Source organism: Squalius cephalus, assembly GCF_949319135.1.
Source record: "Squalius cephalus genome assembly, chromosome: 4".
Lineage (NCBI taxonomy): Eukaryota > Metazoa > Chordata > Actinopteri > Cypriniformes > Leuciscidae > Squalius > Squalius cephalus.
Genome location: NC_137125.1, coordinates 46,536,672 through 46,557,016, shown reverse-complemented (window position 1 = coordinate 46,557,016; position 20,345 = coordinate 46,536,672). Strand labels below are relative to the sequence as shown.

Below are 20,345 nucleotides of genomic sequence, written 5' to 3'. Positions count from 1 at the left end.
TCTTTAGGTTATTATAATAATCATTAACATATAACATATAATAATCATTATAATATAAAGCTAAAAACTTTGTTGACTTCCTTCTGAAGTGTTTTACCTTCCCCAGGATCAGTGGTTCTTAACCCGGGGGTCAGGGCCCACTATAGGGGTCCTCAGCAAACTTCCATAGGGGTCCGCAGGATGACTTAAAATATTACAATTAACATTAGCCTATATTATTATTTGCAATATAATTGATATTGATAATATTAATAATATTATTAACGTTAATTATTTATATTAAAAGCTTGTTTTTATTTTACATTAGAGAAGTATTAGTGCAATAGTAACATATTTATTGATTTGTTTGAATTTATAGTTGAAACAATAATAAAATAAATTGTGAATAATAATCATTATTATTACGGTTGTTGTTATTGCAGTTATATTGAATGAGGGAGAAAATGGGGGGGGGGGGGGGGGGGGGTCCTTTTTTTCCTTAGCTGATCACATGCCTGAATCGTAATCCATTTTTCACATGTTCATCTATATATGATCTTAAATAAGTTGAAGGTGCAGTGAATTGTTAAATACTGGGTTGTTCTGTTTAATAGTGATGTTCTGAACTGGTAAGAGGTTCAGTCACAGTTCTGTTGAATCATCATTTTTTTTGCCAATTGAGCAAAGTACATAATTTCTCACATGCCTCTGAAAGATTGTCCAATAATATCACTTTGAATTACAAATAATATAGCAAATACAAAGAATTTGGCAAATGTAAAGAAAAAGCACACAGATGAAGTTAATAAGAAACATGAAAGCAAAGCATATTCTCTTTCAGTTTAAATGTAGAAAATTAGCTAAATGTAATTGATCTGGTACATTTCAAAACTAAGTGTAACATAAAATACTGATGGATTCAACCCAGTCTCATTGGAAATACGTTACTCTGGCTACATTTTTGCAAAACCTGAAAAACGTACCTCCAGGTACGTTTCACTGCACTTTTCGGGTGAAACGTCCACTGGAGGCGCTAAGTGGTATCAATTATTCTCTGCTCCAGATGCGTGTTTATTAAAGGTTATAAAAGCGACAATCTCCAATATGTGAGGACTCCGACGTAGACACATTCATTTTAATATCAATTCTGAATTATTTAAACTCTTCTGAGGTGCCCAGGCTGCGTGACTGAGGATAGACGTCCGATGAGCATAGGCTCTGGATCGCACTTCGCCGAGGTAACTTAACTTACGTGTTTACCGAAAGAGTCGCCGAGGTAATTTACGTGTTTACCGAAAGAGTATGGCATTGCCTCGCAAATGGAACAATTAATTCTAAAAAAATGCATTTGTATGTTTTAGTTTTCTGTGTTTTACTGAAATTGAACGGAAGGGAATCGCGCAATAATGGCCGTGTTGATTACGTACCAAACCCCACAAAACTAGTTGGCAAACTATTTTTGAACGGCGAGCCCACTTTTATTCATTTGTATAGCTGTGTCTCTGGTGTCTATCGAGTAAGTTATGAGTTAACTGTAAGCCGAATATAAAATAAGATATCGAAAGCATTAAGAACAAATTTTGCCTGAACGTTACGACTTCACGTTTCAGTCAGGTGATTGTTATGTACTCGGTGAAACGTACAGCAAGTTTACGAGTGGGCAGTGGACTCCCAGCTTCAATTAACCCTGGTACATAAAATGTTATATTGACCCCATAATATCAATTGATCTGTTCTGTTTTCAGTAAGCTTGCTTCAGTTCTCTCCCATTAGTGCACATTTGGGACATTTCATGCAATTAAAACTGGGAGATTTTGAACTTAACATACAAATAGCCTAGAGGCGAACTGCTCAAATGTAATTGATCTCAGAATATTTGTATATTCTTTTGTTATCAGTGAATGTAAGCAAATGTAAATATTCACGGACTTTGATGAGTAGGCTACGATCAGCATCGTAAATTGCTTTCCCACATTTATAACACTATACTTTGTATTATATTACATTTGCATCAAACCACACACACAAAAAAAAAAAAAATGGTAAATGCTGCTGTGAGGGTGTCATCCAAAAATGACATCCTTCTGACTGCTTTTATTAATTTCTTTAATTTTTTTCCCCTCTTTTTAAAGTTGCGAAAACACTACTGTAGAGTTTTCCTTTGGATATTTGAGCAAATAAGACAACAAATATATTTAATGCACTGCTATAAAACAATGACGACTTCCGCTTCAGAAAAACCCGGGGTAAGCAGAGCCCGTCTTCCTATTAGACATTCTCTGGGGTAAGCATTCTTTAATAATGGCCTCCAATGATTTGTCTGATCCAACTGCAGAGGACATGGAAAAGGAATTAGAACTTGACATCGATGAAATAATGGCTGATTTGCAAGAGTTGCAGGAAGTAAATGGTCTTTTAAACTGTTTAAGAATAATGATGATACTGTTCGTTTTGTAGCATTTTATACTGATAACATAGTTCTTATGGCTAGAAGGAGACTGCTCTTAAATCACGACCTAAAAAGAAAAAGAAAGACGTTCCAATGATCAGATGGATAAAAAGAGACAAAAGAGGTATTTTGGTATATTCAAAACGAGAAGCCAAACAAGGAAAAGGGGGTAAGTGACAATATCATGTTTATTTTCTCTTAATGTTCTTGTTTTCAAAAATCTTATAGAGGCTTATCACTTTTACACTGGTGTACAGGTAAATCCAAAGCTTCAGTGGTCCGTCCATTAACAAGCAACCAAACTTTGATTGATCCTGGTAAGCTGATTGTGTCCATTTTGTAGAGTTAAAAAAAAAAAACATTCAAAAATAATGGAATGGTTTTACTGACACATTTTTGTAACTTATTCTAGTAAATACAAGTGCTGCTGAGACTTGTATGAATGAGGATTCTCCAGATATAGGCATCAATGCACAGTCTGCTATTGGTAAGTTACAAAAGACTTCTATCTTGTAATTTTTATTTTTTTTATCATTATCTGTGTTTTGGTAAATTAAAATACAATTAGATTATGACCATTTGTTTTCTTATATATGATTTTGGCTTTCAAGATATACAGTTACAGCAGCTCCATGATGCTCTTATCCATGATGCTGAGAAAAGTATGTCTGCATCTCACAACTGGACTGTAAGACAAATGGTGTCTGAAAACCATTGGATAGAAGCAAGACAAAAACTCTTGGATTGCTCGCTCGCCTCAGATAGGGTTTATTGCATATCTTGTGATCACTGCAGAGTGAAGGCAGCAGTGATAAGGTGCAAGGACTGTTTGCCAAAACCACATTACTGCAACAACTGTGATGTGTCAACTCACCAATACCTTCCTTTGCATAACAGAGATTATTTTTTAGAAAATTTCTTTAAACCTATCCCTCCATCAAGTGTTGTAAAGGACATCAATGGCCAACACACATTATGTGAGCAAGGTAAGACAAACATATTTATGAATACACAAGTCTAAAATTCTAAGTCATATTTTAATTATGTTCTTTTTTTCTTTAGCATGTTTGTTACCCATCCAAGAACCTCAAAATATTTGTGATTGTGTGCCTCAAAACATGTCTGTAAGTGCTGGCCGATTAGTACATCTCATCAACATAAATGGTATGTATTCCTTAAAAATGAAGTATTTATTCAATCCAATTTTTTTATTGTTCAGGGTTGTCATTGTAACTTATTTGGATTGGATTGTAGGTCGCCAGTATATCAAAGGAATATTTATATACATGTTTATGTTAGTGTATATTGGCTTATCCAATTTGTTCCACTGTAATTAATATAGAGTAGAGGAGCAGCCTTTCTATGATGGAGTTTTCATTGCCAAGGATGAAGATGTAGCAACATTTGTTGATTTAATTCAGCAAAAGACCAACCCAGTATGCTTCCATAATTTTATTAGTATTTTTGTTGTTTAACTGAAATATTACGCTTTACTGATAATGCTGTTTATTATTATTATTATTATTATTATTATTATTATTACTACTATCTTACAGGTACAAGGGAGAGGCAAATGTGGACAATCCACATGGGCTGCTGCCAGGGAGACCTCAAAGAAGTCCAGCAATAAATTGGATGAGGAAGGGTTGGAGGTGGCAGTTTGCAGACACAACATCTTGCTTAAAGGACTGAACATGCAGAGGGGTGAAATATTTGCTTATCCAATGTTTTTGCAAAAAGAAGTGGCCTCAAAAACAAACTGCAGATTATTCTGCACAGACATCATGTGTCGATATTGGCCCTACTTACAAAAAGTTGCACAGGCAGTTCCATGTCTGCAGCCGTTAACAGAGATGAAGCCTTTTCTTTCTGTTATGCACACAAAGGGACACTCTACCAGCTGTGAGGTAACTCTGTTTTAAATGACATGAAACAAAAAAATCCTGCACACTATCAGTACTTGCACACGTATCAAAATAGCCTATTTACAACGTTTAGGTCCCATGACCTTCATCAGTAATATACCTACATGCTGGATGAAGGTCATGGGACCTATTGTAAACTTTAATAATGTTTGTGCAAGTACTGATAATGTACAGGATTTTTTTTGTTTTTCTTTTTTTTACCTGCAGTTGTGTAAAGGTAATCGTTGATCGATTGTTTTAAACAACATGAAATAGTACAAGGTCTTTATATAATAATAATAATTTTTTACATTTATGTAGTGGCACTCATTTCTGGGTACTCATTTTCACTTTAATCTTGTTCTGTCTGTTAAATTGTGCCGGTTTGTTTTATAGGTCCAGTGGAGTGGTAAAAATCAAACGGGAGCAGGCACTACTATAGGTGAAGAAGTAGAACAAGTTAACAGTTTTCTATCACGTGTTGCTCTTACAACAAAGTATATGAGTAAGGCTGGTAAGTGTCATATGTACGTAAGTCTGTAGATTTAGACAATAGAATATAAAATTTCATAGTCAAATTTAAAAATGCATTTTGGCTGAAAATTATAGGAAATTGAAGTAATTCGGGCTGAGCACCTATGGTGTAAGGACCCTATTGGAATTTAGTATTCCATTTAGTATTATTTTATTTTATATTTGTGCTCATTTTAGTTGTTTAGCTTTTCATAAAGTGTGTAAAGGAATAGTCCATTTCAAAATGATGCTTTTTTCATAATTTACTCACCCTCAAGTTGTTTTAATGCTGTATGATTTCTTTCTTCTGCTGAACACAAAAAAAAAAAAAATACATTTTGAAGAATGTCGATAACCAGATAGTTGATGAACCCCATTGACTTCCATAGTATTTTTGTCCTACTATGGAAGTCAATGGGGTCCATTATCTGTGTGGTTACTAACATTCCTAAAAATATATTTTGTGTTGTCTTGAAGAAAAAAATTGAGGGTGAATAACTTGAACAACTTCCATACAACTTGACGGAGAGTAAATGGTGACAGAATTTTCATTTTGAAATGGACTATTCCTTTAAGCTTGGAATATTAATGGCCAGTGAATAGGCATTTAAGGTTTTATTTATTTATTTATGTGTGTATAAAAGCTGTGTTTTTTCTGTTTAGCACGAGTGGATATGATCACCCTTCATGCCAAAGGATGGAATGAAAGAAAGTAGAAGAACTTGCACGTTTACTTGTCTAGGCGGTATATCAAGGTACCACACCTTTAAAACAGTGTTGTTTTAAACCATACATTTACTGTTCATTTCTTTTTAAACAGTCATATTCAGTTAAGTGCATAATCTCACCTATGTTTAAGACTGGGCAAAAGATGAAGGAAGCCAAAGATGATATCGAGGCTGTTAAGTCCAAAGAAGAGTTGCAGCAATGGGTGTGCGACGTTAAGCGATGGGCAACTCAAGGTGCATTCTCAATTTTTGTTTTCCATATTTTTATAGTTTTTATATAAATTAAATATGATAATTTATTTGAAGTATTTTAAATCTTAAAATACTGTTCTTGCTTAATGCTTAGTTAATGTCCTGATTCAGTAGTCTAATATGCTATTTTAAACAGTTCCCGATGGCAATAGAACCGACGATCAAGAGGGGTTGTAGCATCAGATTGAAGGGTTGTATTTGGGCATTCAGCAGAAAAAAAGAGATTTGTATCGCCTTACAGGTAAATAAAATGCAATGTAGGGGTGTGACGAGATCTCATGCCACAAGATCTCGGGTGACTAAAATGTGACGAGATGAAATAAGCATAGAATGTGCCACAGTTACATTCTCATTACATGCCTCCACTGTCGTTTGGCTGTTTAAAATAAAATAAAATAAAATAAAAACCATTGTAAACTATTGTAAAGTCTGCTCTGCTCATCCAACACGAGCTGCAGTCGCTAATGGCTCGTTTACACTGAGCGGTACGCTACAGTACGGTATGGTACGCAATTATTTCCGTTTCCAATGTCAAAAGTTTTGAATGGTACCAAAATGCCGAACCGTAGTGTACCACTTTTTAGGTACCCTTCCGTTGGGGTACCTAGCACAGTGGTACGGTACTAAAGGGTGGAGCTAGACTCACTGCAGGACGTTGATTGTTTGACAGAGAATCGTCACTTGCGCGTGCTACAAGCGGAATGACAACATAAGAAGTGCCATTTTGTAATATACAGTTGAAATATAATACTACTGTTACTGTGTCACGAAATGTAGTTTTAAGAGTTTTTCAGGTGAGAATGTAGTTGTTTAAAGCTCAAATCTGTGGTTTATTTATAAAGATTTATGAAAATTTGATCCAGGTTGTGAGATCCAGGCAATCACCGGGCGCTCTGCGCTCATGTACCCCACCTGGAACAGCCTTTCCTCGGCTAGTCGTTCTGACGTTTGCCGCTGACTCTGACGTCTTTGTAGTGGTTAAACATGAGATATAATTTGTCTTGTGTAGACCTAATGGGCGATATTTGGTCTCGTGAATCTATAATGTGTTCCCTGGCCAATCGTTTTGGCTGAGGGCTAAGTGAAGTTTCATAACTATATATTTAAGCTATTTAACTTTACCGTTGTAAGGTTAGACTAGAGTTAAATGATTTGTTTGCTTTATTTCTCATTGTATAGCTTCTTGTACCTTTTACTTATACTTTTATAATGGCTAATATTGATAAAACTGAAATTTGACAAAAAAAGAGACTGGGTTGAGTTTTGTATTTAAAATTTTATTACAGTGAAGATGATCTGTAATGTTGTTTACTGCAACATCTGTTGTTTAGTACAAACACACATATTGCCTGGACCATATTAAAATGTTTAATATTTTTATATTATATTTAAACAAAGAGGCAGGGTTGTATTTTATATTTTGTTTTGTTGCAGTGCAGTGCAGTGCAGTGAATATAATGAATACGCGTTGCCTGAACCACATTTGTGTGGCTATAATGTTTAAGATTTCTTTATCTGGTCTTGTTCTCGGGTGCTGCGCTAATCACTCCGCCCAAGTAGCAGTGCTTCGCCTTCTGAGAAAATAGTTCCAAGTATTTAAACGTTTAAAAAATGGCTGTGTCTCTTGTGACCTTCTTATTTGTACACACTGTGACTATACAAATCACAACATGTAAATAGGAAAATGTTGGGGTTATTTTGTCACTTATTGGGATTAGTATGCTAGCTGTAGCCATTTACATCCAGTCTTTGTGCTAAGATAGGCTAGCGGTGGGTGCGTCAAACAGACTTGAAAGCACACACGGATATGAAAAGGTTATGTATGGACTTCTCTAACTCTGGGGGATACGGTGAATAAGCTAAAGTCCCAAAAAGTCAAAGTGTTCCTTTAAATGAAAACGAAAAGAGGCAGTGTGGTGTTTTATAACATTTCATTTTATTGTTGCATAAAATATACATACAGAGATAACCGGAGTAGCAGAGCGAGCTGAGTGACGCAGAATTACCGGACTCGCGTCCTCGGGAGTCATTCTCCTGAGTCGGACTTGGCAAGTCTGAAATATGAGTACTTGCTATTGAGAAACGTTGACAAACAGGCCGAGAAGCAAAAACAAGATCTGCTGTATGTCATCCAATGTTGTTTGTCGCTTTCTTCTTCACGCGAAAATTAAGCTGATCGCTTCTTTTCGGCATAGGCTACACCATGCTTATTGAGTAAGGGTACTGTTGGCAGTGGAAACGCTAGATGATTCATGGTTTACCGACCCGTACTGTACTGTAACATATCGTACCGCTCAGTGGAAACGAGCCATAACAGTGCAACAGGAATCACAGTTTACTGATTGCATGACGATTGCGGAGGAAATGTCTTGTTTTATGTCTTGAAATGACATTCATTAGAAGATTATCAGTTAAAACAATTCAAAATGCACCTGCAGACTATTTTTCCAGTCATGAATTTGGTCACTGAGGATTTCAATAAAATATTGTGCAAAAATCTTGTCTTGTTCTCGTGAACCCAATCTCGTGTCTCATCTCGTGAGATAAGTGTCTCGTCACATCCCTAATCCGTTGTTTCTTATTTAGATCATCATAATTGCTTTTAAAGGGGATGTTATAATCACTAGCTCTGTCAATTTTTCTTTTGTTGTATATGATCCAGATCACAAGAGTCGAAGAGAAGAAGAAGTTGTCCGATGCAATATCCCACTACAATTCTCTTCCAACAAGTACCAAAACTTTGAATTCCGCGGATGACTTGCTTGCTGCGGAAACGCCTATCTGGCCATGGGAAATGGGTATGACCTTAATTTATGTACATTTTTTATTTAATTGATAAACTTGTAAAAAAAAGTGCATGATACCTTTTTTTTGGGCTTGTTACATACCGAGTTCATTTTCAATTTCAGTTGATGATGCTTCACTGGCCATGAAAAAAAAGGTATTTGACAAGCTGATGCAAGTACAGAGACTTGAGGAAGAAGAGGATATTCTTGTGGAGGAGATGAAGAGACACTGGGATCACATCTGCAGAAGTGTCCAAGATATAAACGATCAGACTGATGCGTTGTCAGATGCCCTAACTACTAAGAGTAAGTGTTTTTGTTTTCTCTGAAATCATTGATTATTAAATGATAATAATTGTGCTTCTCATTTGGGTTTACTAAAGAATTTTGACAGGCGTGGCAAATTTGGTGTATTGATATTAGGGATGTAAACGGTTAATCGATTATCGATTAATTGTCGACAAGAATTTACTCAATTAAATAAATTGTCGGCTAATTGAACATTGCGAACGTGACACGAGATTCTCACGGGCGGCAAGAGACCCGACACAAACCTGAGGCGGTAAAAAAGAAACCAAACATGAGGGGGTCAAAACAGAGTGGAGTGTGGGAGCATTTCAAATTTGAGGCGAAGGAGGACGAAAAGTGCCATCATTGCGCATATGCTTAAGTTAATGTGTGTGAGAGAGATCTCAGGACTGGTGGGAGCATACTGGCTTTTAATATTTTGTCTTTAACGAGGAGCAGTGGGTCCGAAATTTTGTTGTGTACAACAATATGTTGTGTCAACGTTTGTCCACATTCCTCTCCTACGACGACACGTTTCGTCGGGTCATCCGTCCCTTTGCAGATGCGCGTGGGTTTCTCTCGTCATTAAACCGTGGAAACGTCGCCTAATGCCTCAGAAAATCCATCTGACAGTCACATTGGCACATATCCGATTTATTTCCACATACGAATGAGGCCTGAAACCGATCTCGATATATCCGAATGCATGCGTTTTTTTCCTGTTTACACTGTCATAAACATATCGGATCTGTGTCACATGTGAGCAAAAAATCGGAATTTGGTCACATTTCACTGACAGTGTAAACAAGGGACGCCCTCTAATTTTACTGTAACCTTCCTCAGGGATGATTTTAGTTGTGTTCAGTTCTATATTTGAAGTTTCCAAGTCTAGTAATCTTACTGTTACCTTTCTCAGACCAAGGAGGATTATAAGTGCTGCTGCTAATGTTTCAAGTTTTTCATACAAGTAGTTTACCAGATAGATTATTATATGTAGGCTTAATATTGCAGGCTAAGCCTACCCATGTAGATTTTTATTTAAAATGTATTTTATGTTGCTTAATGATTCACATGCAACAGGTGAGCCAGTGCACAATTATTTTTTATGTATTTTAATTTTTTGTGCATAATTTATTTTGTTAAACTACATAAATACCATTATCTGTACCGTATCCCAACTGTTACAATAAAACATCAACTGAGCAATATAACATGCATTTTTATTCAGTAGCCTATAAGCAATATTTAGCTTTTTATGTTAAAGACACTATTGATACCGTGAGAAATTTACATTCTCAGGAAAATAGCCGCTTATCAGTTAATCGCTAATCGATCGATAAGGTCAGTCAATTAATGATTAATGAATTAATCGATAATTTGCATCCCTAATTGATATACATTGTTAGGTAACTTCTTAAAGGGTAACTCTCGCCAAAATGCAACCTAGGGTCTTTTTGTTAATCTACCTGAGGCAAACTTTCGTTTAAAAGCATAATTAGGATGGAAACGCCACTTTTAAGTTTGACCATATTTTCGTTTTCTAATTGCCTTGTGAATGGGAGTGAATGGGGCACGACTATGATAGCATCAAAAATCGTATAAAATAATTTTTAATACACTAAGAAGGCTCGACACAACATGAAACTTCGCTGGAAGTATCACCAGGGGCTCTACACATGAACTCCAGCATTGAGAACATTGTTTGTGTACACAGAGTTTACTAAAAATAAAGATTTTGAGCAACTCACTGTGTTTCCGTTTGCCGGTATTTTTTCAGTCAAAAATAGTCGATCTCCGAATATGAATTAACTGACTCTGAATTTTAGTATTGTTTCTTATATGAGGATCCTTTTTCAAATACAAGGTCAATATTGATTTTCACTAATGACAAAACAACAAATTATCCGTGAGTTTATATGGAACTAAGCTTTAGGAGCTTTCCATCTTTACGCTCCTCCCTGTTACGTTGCATTCGGAGATCGACTATTTTTGACTGTCAAAATGCCGGCGGACATATCTACAGTGAGTTGTTCAAAATCTTTATTTTTAGTAAACTCCGTACACAAACAATGTCCTCAATGCTGGAGTTCATGTGTAGAGCCCCTGGTGATACTTCCAGCAAAGTTTCATGTCGAGCCTTCTTAGTGTTTTAAAAATAGCGATTTTGATGCTATCATAGTCGTGCCCCTAGCACTCCCATTCAACAGGCAATTTGACTGAAAACTAAAATAAGGTTCAAACTTAAAAGTGTGGTTTCCATTCTAATTATGCTTTTACACGAAAGTTTGCCTCGGGTAGATTAAAGTCCACGTGAACCGAACAACTTTTCTCAAGTGTTGTGACATATTCCAAGTGAAACAGAATATTGAACAGAGGGCAGGGTTTCACTTTAGTGCTCCTCCTCTCAATCTCTCGCTCATAGCAGACTATAACGGTTTGAGGGGAGTGGTTAAGCGTTTTCAACCCAAGCCGTCAAACCGACATCATCAGAAAAGGAACGCCATTCCAGACCGGAAGGAACTTTTCAGATTTTGATTAAAGATTACCACGGCAAACAAGTTTTTTTTTTATCTGTGTATTAACTTGATTAATTGATTAACTTGATTAACACGGATTAATTGTTCACCACAAGACTAGTAATATGCGCTAACAAAGTAAATGGGGTCAATTCTGATTTCAGGTGACCCTAAGCCCTAAGTTGCTTTTTGGGGTGAGAGTTACCCTTTAAATACTTGAGAATTCCTATATTTATAATGCCTCACAATTTAAGCAGCATTATTAATGCAAAAGTGTTCATGGTTCTGTTTTTTGTTTTTTTCATATTTATTTACTTTTTTTAAGCCTATCCATCAGGACTGTCAGAGGATGCATATTCTGGCTTGCTCTGTCGTTTTCGAATGCAGCTGCATGATCTGAAGGCTGAAAAAGAAAGGGTGAAGGAAGCATATCACCAATTAGTGACTGGATGGGATAGTTTGGATGTCCTTGAAGAGGATGACTGCGGCGACTATGAAAGCATGTCTACAGATTCCTATGAATCAGCTGACGAAGACAGCGTAGATCCACATTTCTGATTTTCCAGAGGTCTCTAATATAAAGATTTTTTACTTTTTTTATTTTTATTAACTTTTTATATTTTATCTGCATCACAATGTACAACACTGTAGATTGCACTTCTGGAGTAAACAATGATTCAACAAACTGTACTGTATGTAATAAAAAGTTTAATAAATGTTTGACTTTGTGTAAATTAGGGCTAAACAGTCTCGGGGCATGCTCCATTATGAGTATTGTTTTGTTTTCCTGATTGCTAATTTATTTGAACAAAATTACCTTTTGTAGGATCATCCACATGCATAGTTTGCTAATAACATAACTGCAATAAAGTAACAGCTTAGTTAACAATTACTTGTTTACATAGGTTATATGATGTATTTTATAATATTTAAGCACCTAAAACCTTATCAGTTTTACTAAATTTAACTTAAAGAACTTTACTTACTTTCCGTATATTAATAATAAATGTAACATGAATGCAGGAAACGCATGAATATAAAGTGCCTTGGCTTTTATGTCTTTTTCACAACATATTTTCCTGCACTATTGAAGTTATGCACTGACATGAAATCTAGCTGCTGTTTATGGTGTTATGTGCTGTTTATCAAGAACTTAGCAACTTTATTATTTCCCTTTCCCATTACAACCCTGTAAATGAGTGGGAATAACTCTAGGAAGATGGATGGGCATACTAAATACCATAGTGTCACAAGGCACATAATCCACACTTTTTCATGCAATATGCTTGAAGTGGGGGAAAAAAGGTGCCGGTACTCTCTTGCATTGGCAAATTATGACATTTGAAATTTCTAGTGAAAAACAAAACTTGGAGATATTGCTGGTGCAACAACAATTTATTGTTATTTATTAACATAAATGTATTTAAACAAGTCGTGTGTGTGTGCGTGTGTGTGCATGCGTGTGTGTGAGCATTTCTTTACAAAGACAACTGTGGCAGGTGGAATATATATAGCTGGGCTTAGACCCAGACAAATAGCAGACTACGCCACGATGGGACTTACACCCAAAGACTTAATGGTTATTCACTAACAAGGCACTCAGGTTCGTGAAGGGATCAGCCAGAGACAGTGGTCAAATACAAAAATATAATTTTATTATTATTAATTTCTCTTTTACTTTTTATAAAAATGTACAACCAATGGAGCCATACACACCAGAGTCAGTCCAAAAATTCAAGATTTCACAACAAACATATAGTACGATTTTCACAGCAAATAGAATGTAATTGACACCAAATCAAATAACAAACACACAATATACTCTAGTCACAATGTACACACACACACACACACACGGTGAAGCTAGGGCTGAAACTTACCAGTGGGAGGCTAGTGGCCCGAGCAATGAACATCCATAACACAACACCCCACTCACACATGATAAATTTCACACACACGCACCACAAGGGAAATGATCACATTTGGTGAACGCACCGCCACTGCACACACCAAGGGACCCACCACCACAAGGGGCACTGCTCCCACTGGCAGTCTTCAGCACCTAGACAAAAGACAAACACGTGAAAATCAACCAAAACTACACACAACAATTGCAAAACTCTGTTAAACCCAAGATGGTACAAGAGTTAAAGATATGGGTAGCAATTAAATCACAAATCAAAATACAAATTAAACAAACAAAATATCATAGCCCACCCAGCACAATGGGGCAAAAATGCCCTCTGGCTTAGCGATCTTTGGTCGGGGTAGACAAAGCAAAACAAATAAATAATCAACCCAAATAAATCAGAATAATGCTCTTGTATATCAGCCGCAGACAAAAGCCTCCATACAAGAGTTTAAATAAACAAACAAAACAACACTGAGCCTATAAAATATAGACCAAAATAATTACAGTTAGTGGTGTCAGTCCATCCAACACTCCACACTTAAACCATGCAACTGGCCATATGATGCTGAATGAAACCAATTCACGGTATAACAGGAGGAACGAGATCACCAGGAAGCTGCCGATTAACGTGAGCAAACCACGGTTCCACTTATTCTAGGTCCCGGGTGAAAAAGGCAGCCGCAGTTGTTGACATGAGCATATTATATCCGCAAACAAATAGTGACAAAAAAACGTAAGCAAAGCAGCAGGCGTTCGGCGCTGATGTCGCCCACTGGCCGCTACACCCCGGCTATAAAGCCTTCCCTGAAATACAAAAAATGTCTACTTATAAACGCATCTCACCGTAACATTTATCTATTAATTATCGTAGTCACATACCTTTGCTAAACAGCATCCAGTCACGGCCCCAGGCTCTGATCACCAATAACCGGGCACAACTTTAGCTGCTAACAGGGCTACTACAGCAACGGGGATTCTAAAATTAAAACATTCCCTATAAGCCCCAGTCATAAAGTTAAAAGAGTGGAAACAAAGAACCAGAGCTTTTCCTACCTGTAACGCTAGGATAGAATAGATGACCAAGGCAGACCAAGACAGACATCAGACGGATAGGCCGGCAGGTAGACAGGACAACAGTCGCATGTCAATGACGTAGCTTGTCAAACGAAAGGTCCCGATTTATATAGGGACTCGACCATTGCGGTTGGCTCACTGTTCACTGCCCAGAATCACTCACAGCTGCAGCAAATTAAGCGTCACTTAGGGAGGCATGATCCAAACAACTACATCCTGCTACAATCTGCCCCGGTTTTTTTAAATCGGCGCCCCGACGATGACCCCAAGACACTCACCTTCGCTGTGGGATGCTAGTAGAGGGAACACAGAGAGACCCTTGTTACAAGTCCTCTTGCCATGACGGCTACACAGGAAACACGAGACACTTGTTACAAGTGCTCTGCCATGACGGCTACACAAACACGAGATACTTGGTACAAGTTCTCTTGCCATGACGGCTACACAGGAAACATGAGACACTTGTTACAAGTGCTCTGCCATGACGGCTACACAAGAAACACTTGGTAAAAGTCCTCTTGCCATGACAGCTACACGAGACACTGGTTACAAGTGCTCTGCCATGACGGCTACACAAGAAACACAAGAGATACTTAATACAAGTCCTCTTCTCATGACGGCTACACGACGAGAAACACGAGATACTTGGTGCAAGTCCTCTGGCCATGATGGCTACTCGACGAGAAACACAAGATAAACTTAGTACAAGTCCTCCTGCCATGACGGCTACCCAATAAACACGAGACACTTGCTACAAGTGCTCTGGCCTTGACGGCTACACAAGAAACACTTGTTACAAGTCCTCTGGCCTTGACGGCTACACAACAAGAAACACTAGAGACACTTGTTACAAGTGCTCAGCCATGACGGCTACACCACGAGAAACTTGGTACAAGTCCTCTGGCCTTGACGGCTACACAACAAGAAACACCAGAGCAGGGCCAGGAGCCGGGGCAGGGACAGGGCCTGGGGTCTGACGTAGGCGCTCATTATCCGCTTTCAGCTGAGCTATCAAGTCCCTCAACTCCTGTAACTCATTCCCCTCGACCACCCCGTTCCATATTTTGGCAATGCACAATCCAATTGGCAAAAACACAATCCCCACCTTACCTGCCTTGTTACCGGTCCACCAAAGAACAGCTGCTGCTTTGCTTGTAAAAGAAAAAGAAAAAAACAAACAAAAACAAAAACAAAATTGGAACACGTCTCTGGCTTTACCAAGCGATCCTGCCGACTACGCCAAATGTGGCAGGTGGAATATATATAGCTGGGCTTAGACCCAGACAAATAGCAGACTACGCCACGATGGGACTTACACCCAAAGACTTAATGGTTATTCACTAACAAGGCACTCAGGTTCGTGAAGGGATCAGCCAGAGACAGTGGTCAAATACAAAAATATAATTTTATTATTATTAATTTCTCTTTTACTTTTTATAAAAATGTACAACCAATGGAGCCATACACACCAGAGTCAGTCCAAAAATTCAAGATTTCACAACAAACATATAGTACGAATTTCACAGCAAATAGAATGTAATTGACACCAAATCAAATAACAAACACACAATATACTCTAGTCACAATGTACACACACACACACACACACGGTGAAGCTAGGGCTGAAACTTACCAGTGGGAGGCTAGTGGCCCGAGCAATGAACATCCATAACACAACACCCCACTCACACATGATAAATTTCACACACACGCACCACAAGGGAGATCACATTTGGTGAACGCACCGCCACTGCACACACCAAGGGACCCACCACCACAAGGGGCACTGCTCCCACTGGCAGTCTTCAGCACCTAGACAAAAGACAAACACGTGAAAATCAACCAAAACTACACACAACAATTGCAAAACACTGTTAAACCCAAGATGGTACAAGAGTTAAAGATATGGGTAGCAATTAAATCACAAATCAAAATACAAATTAAACAAACAAAATATCATAGCCCACCCAGCACAATGGGGCAAAAAAATGCCCTCTGGCTTAGCGATCTTTGGTCGGGGTAGACAAAGCAAAACAAATAAATAATCAACCCAAATAAATCAGAATAATGCTCTTGTATATCAGCCGCAGACAAAAGCCTCCATACAAGAGTTTAAATAAACAAACAAAACAACACTGAGCCTATAAAATATAGACCAAAATAATTACAGTTAGTGGTGTCAGTCCATCCAACACTCCACACTTAAACCATGCAACTGGCCATATGATGCTGAATGAAACCAATTCACGGTATAACAGGAGGAACGAGATCACCAGGAAGCTGCCGATTAACGTGAGCAAACCACGGTTCCACTTATTCTAGGTCCCGGGTGAAAAAGGCAGCCGCAGTTGTTGACATGAGCATATTATATCCGCAAACAAATAGTGACAAAAAAACGTAAGCAAAGCAGCAGGCGTTCGGCGCTGATGTCGCCCACTGGCCGCTACACCCCGGCTATAAAGCCTTCCCTGAAATACAAAAAATGTCTACTTATAAACGCATCTCACCGTAACATTTATCTATTAATTATCGTAGTCACATACCTTTGCTAAACAGCATCCAGTCACGGCCCCAGGCTCTGATCACCAATAACCGGGCACAACTTTAGCTGCTAACAGGGCTACTACAGCAACGGGGATTCTAAAATTAAAACATTCCCTATAAGCCCCAGTCATAAAGTTAAAAGAGTGGAAACAAAGAACCAGAGCTTTTCCTACCTGTAACGCTAGGATAGAATAGATGACCAAGGCAGACCAAGACAGACATCAGACGGATAGGCCGGCAGGTAGACAGGACAACAGTCGCATGTCAATGACGTAGCTTGTCAAACGAAAGGTCCCGATTTATATAGGGACTCGACCATTGCGGTTGGCTCACTGTTCACTGCCCAGAATCACTCACAGCTGCAGCAAATTAAGCGTCACTTAGGGAGGCATGATCCAAACAACTGCATCCTGCTACACAACTAACATTTTCTTTTTAGAAGCTGGTCATTAATAAACTTGATAGTCTTGAAGTTTTTTAAGATGGGGAGGTGTACAATAATTGCATGTAAAAGGTAAACAACCAAGAAAACAGCTCTGATTCATACTTATACACCATATACTTTCACCCAAACTGAATAATAAAAACAAGGTTAAATGGGTAAATTTTCTATAAATATTTTTGTCTTCATTTTCTTTTCTGACAGTTCTTGTTAAAACACACTAGACATGCAAATTCTGTGCATTTTGGGCACTTTTTGTGTGTAATCATATTTATTTTGTCCATCAAAAGTGTGCTTTCACTTTAATGGAGCGTGTTAACCAAAAATAGACTCGGCGCCGAAACCCCCGCTTCACTACTGCTGACGGGCTGCCCCTGCTCCCGGTGTGAATGCACTCATTAATTAACATGCACGCCGAATAAACACACGCCGCTCACGCTCACAGTGTGAAATGGCAGTCACGCCTTTTCTGTCAGTGGTAGAGTAGCCAACCGGACTGAATGGTGGACTGGATGGGAGGAGGACTGGTGGTGGACTGGATGGGAGGAGGACTGGTGGTGGACTGGATGGGAGCAGGACTTGTGGTGGACTGGATGGGAGCAGGACTTGTGGTGGACTGCTGGTTAGTACAACCTGTACAAATGGTACAAAAAGAGGAAATTATTCACCTCCTGTAATAAGAACAAATGTCCCCTTTTTTCTAGCAGTGACTGTGCTCCATAAGGAAACATCCAGTACATTTGTCTTTTGTATTCTCTAGTTTTTTTAAGTTGAATTGAGCAATGCATCTTGCTGTTGACTCTTTTGCTATGTATGGCAGACAGCTATGTGGCTCACTGACTAAGTCTGCAAACAACGGTTATTTTCATGTTAATGTTCTTTATAATTAGTCAGTTAGTTAACAGTTAATTATGAGGCTTATCTCATTAAGTAATTATTGATTACCTAATAAGGAACTATCTCCTAAATTTGATATTACTTACTGATTAGTTAAGCTTGTTTCTATATTAGTTAATAGTAGTAGCTGAAGTGTTAATGTAGTAATCCTCATTAGTCCTGCATTACTTCCTGCATAGTTACTTATTAATGACGAACCATTGTTATAAAGTGTTACCGAAAAACCTATTCGATAAAGCAAAGATCAAATTTGATGAACAGGTGAATAGCTATTTTTGGTCCATTGTGGTTTGCCCTGTGGCAGCGCTACCAAGACAATTCCCAACTGTAATTGCTGTGTCTGTGCCACATTTATTTTTATGTTGACTGGAGTAAGATTTTAAATAATCGCACACACTTACTATTAATTAACACTCCATAGAGAGCCTTCATCCCTGTCAAGACATTTTTCAGAATGGTCTGACAGCTGCCATTTTGGCTGGAGGACTTGTGCGGACCAGGTTTTCTGCTTCTTTGTTTTCTTTCCAATGAAGACTATGGCCTTGTACCCCAATGTGTTTAACTTTTCGACCTGAAAATAAAGATATATATTATATAATTTATACAGAAATATAAGCAATTATAAATGTCTGAAACATAGTGGGCTGTAATTATGTAAATAATAACCACAGACGTTAAACACATACCAAGACAGGTTTGGTGGTTTGGTTTTTGTTTTTGTTTTTCAACCACTTCTCCTTTCTGGCCTCAAATTTCTGGAGTTGTTTTGCCAGTCTTTGCTTTCTTGGCTGTACTGACTGGCAATATTTGCAGGTCTTGGTGGCCACAATAGCTGCTTTGCAACTCACGCAGGTTGTTATTGTTGACACTCTTGGCATCTTAAAACTAGAATATAAAACAATCAACATTTAATGACAACATTTAATGACAACCAAAGTGACAAAGGCACTGCATTATTTAAGTGTTACATTGCAAATGTTTGTAATTTGGCCTACTTCAGCATTATCAGTAGTGTCAGACAACACTTCATGTGTGTTTCATATTTTCAAACGAGATACAGCACGAGATATCGTTAATATCGATATAGTTTATTTTGCGTTTAAATGACAATACATTTCTGCACTTGAGCGGCCAGACCTGTGTGTCAGCTGTCGCAGTGCATTGTGGGATTTGTAGTATGAGTGTGTGGGCTGGGAGTGCGATTTACCGCGATATAGACATATGAAATTATCCAACCACGGAAAAAATATCGATATATGACTTTTATGCAAAAATAACCCATACTCCATAGTTGATATGTGTTTTCATCTAGGTATTGGAGTCAATGAAATTTTCAACTTATATAATTCTGACCTCGGTTAACACATTGCCGCCAACTGCAGCTAACGTTAAATGCGGTGGCTAATATAATGCTGGATAAACCCCTATGTCATTAGACACATTCCTATAAATTAATGGTGATAAATAATTAATGAATGATGGCTTAGACAGCGCTAACTAACTGTATTATTCAGGTTCCGTAAGCATTATGTTGATATCAGTACGTGTATTCATTACCTACCTTTGAGGTTGTACAGTATGATGTTGGCGGAGAGAGCGGACACACCCCCCTCACTCAGTTGTCAATCTGCTGACCTCTGTGCCTCTGTGATAGGGCAACCCACTTGTCAATCAGCGACCCTCTCGCAGCTACGTTGCCCACAAGTAAAAACGTGATGCCACTTTTGTGACACTGTTGCATTTAGCCATAAATATCAAAAGAAAAATGATACGATTAATTATTTTTCTGTGTACCTTTACTCTGTCCTCCTCCTCCTGTCAGGGCCTGCTGTTATTGTGTGTGTGTGTGTGTGTGTGTGTGTGTGTGTGTGTGTGTGTGTGTGTGTGTGTGTGTGTGTGTGTGCTTGTATATGGTTTATGAGAACACAAATGTGTATAATGACATGGGTATTACATGGTTTATGAGGATATCTGTGTCCTCATAAACCAAATGGCTTACAAACATACTAATGGTGTTTTTTGAAATTTTCTGTGACTGGTTTATGCCAGGATAACCTAACA

At 38.0% G+C, this 20,345-nt stretch overlaps 1 protein-coding gene across 1 annotated transcript; it reads left to right on the top strand.

Annotated features, from left to right (window-relative positions):
- The first annotated feature begins 2,107 nt into the window (after window positions 1–2,107).
- On the top strand, window positions 2,108–12,347 carry LOC307157510 (uncharacterized protein). The gene is made up of 15 exons (XM_079869429.1): window positions 2,108–2,382; window positions 2,471–2,597; window positions 2,686–2,745; window positions 2,841–2,915; window positions 3,040–3,414; window positions 3,491–3,592; window positions 3,985–4,335; window positions 4,729–4,846; window positions 5,509–5,600; window positions 5,705–5,807; window positions 5,962–6,066; window positions 8,488–8,623; window positions 8,735–8,917; window positions 11,741–12,196; window positions 12,260–12,347. Exons 10-14 carry the CDS (start codon window positions 5,733–5,735, stop codon window positions 11,971–11,973), a joined length of 732 nt encoding a protein of 243 aa, XP_079725555.1. The 5' UTR covers window positions 2,108–2,382; window positions 2,471–2,597; window positions 2,686–2,745; window positions 2,841–2,915; window positions 3,040–3,414; window positions 3,491–3,592; window positions 3,985–4,335; window positions 4,729–4,846; window positions 5,509–5,600; window positions 5,705–5,732; the 3' UTR covers window positions 11,974–12,196; window positions 12,260–12,347.
- Window positions 12,348–20,345: the final 7,998 nt, after the last annotated feature.

Bases quoted from the DNA above. Each gene is read 5' to 3' on its own strand.
- LOC307157510 (XM_079869429.1), top strand. From the start codon at position 5,733: ATGATATCGAGGCTGTTAAGTCCAAAGAAGAGTTGCAGCAATGGGTGT. The intron at 5,808-5,961 runs GTGCATTCTCAA...TATTTTAAACAG, and splicing joins TAAGCGATGGGCAACTCAAG to TTCCCGATGGCAATAGAACC. The intron at 6,067-8,487 runs GTAAATAAAATG...TATATGATCCAG, and splicing joins AGATTTGTATCGCCTTACAG to ATCACAAGAGTCGAAGAGAA.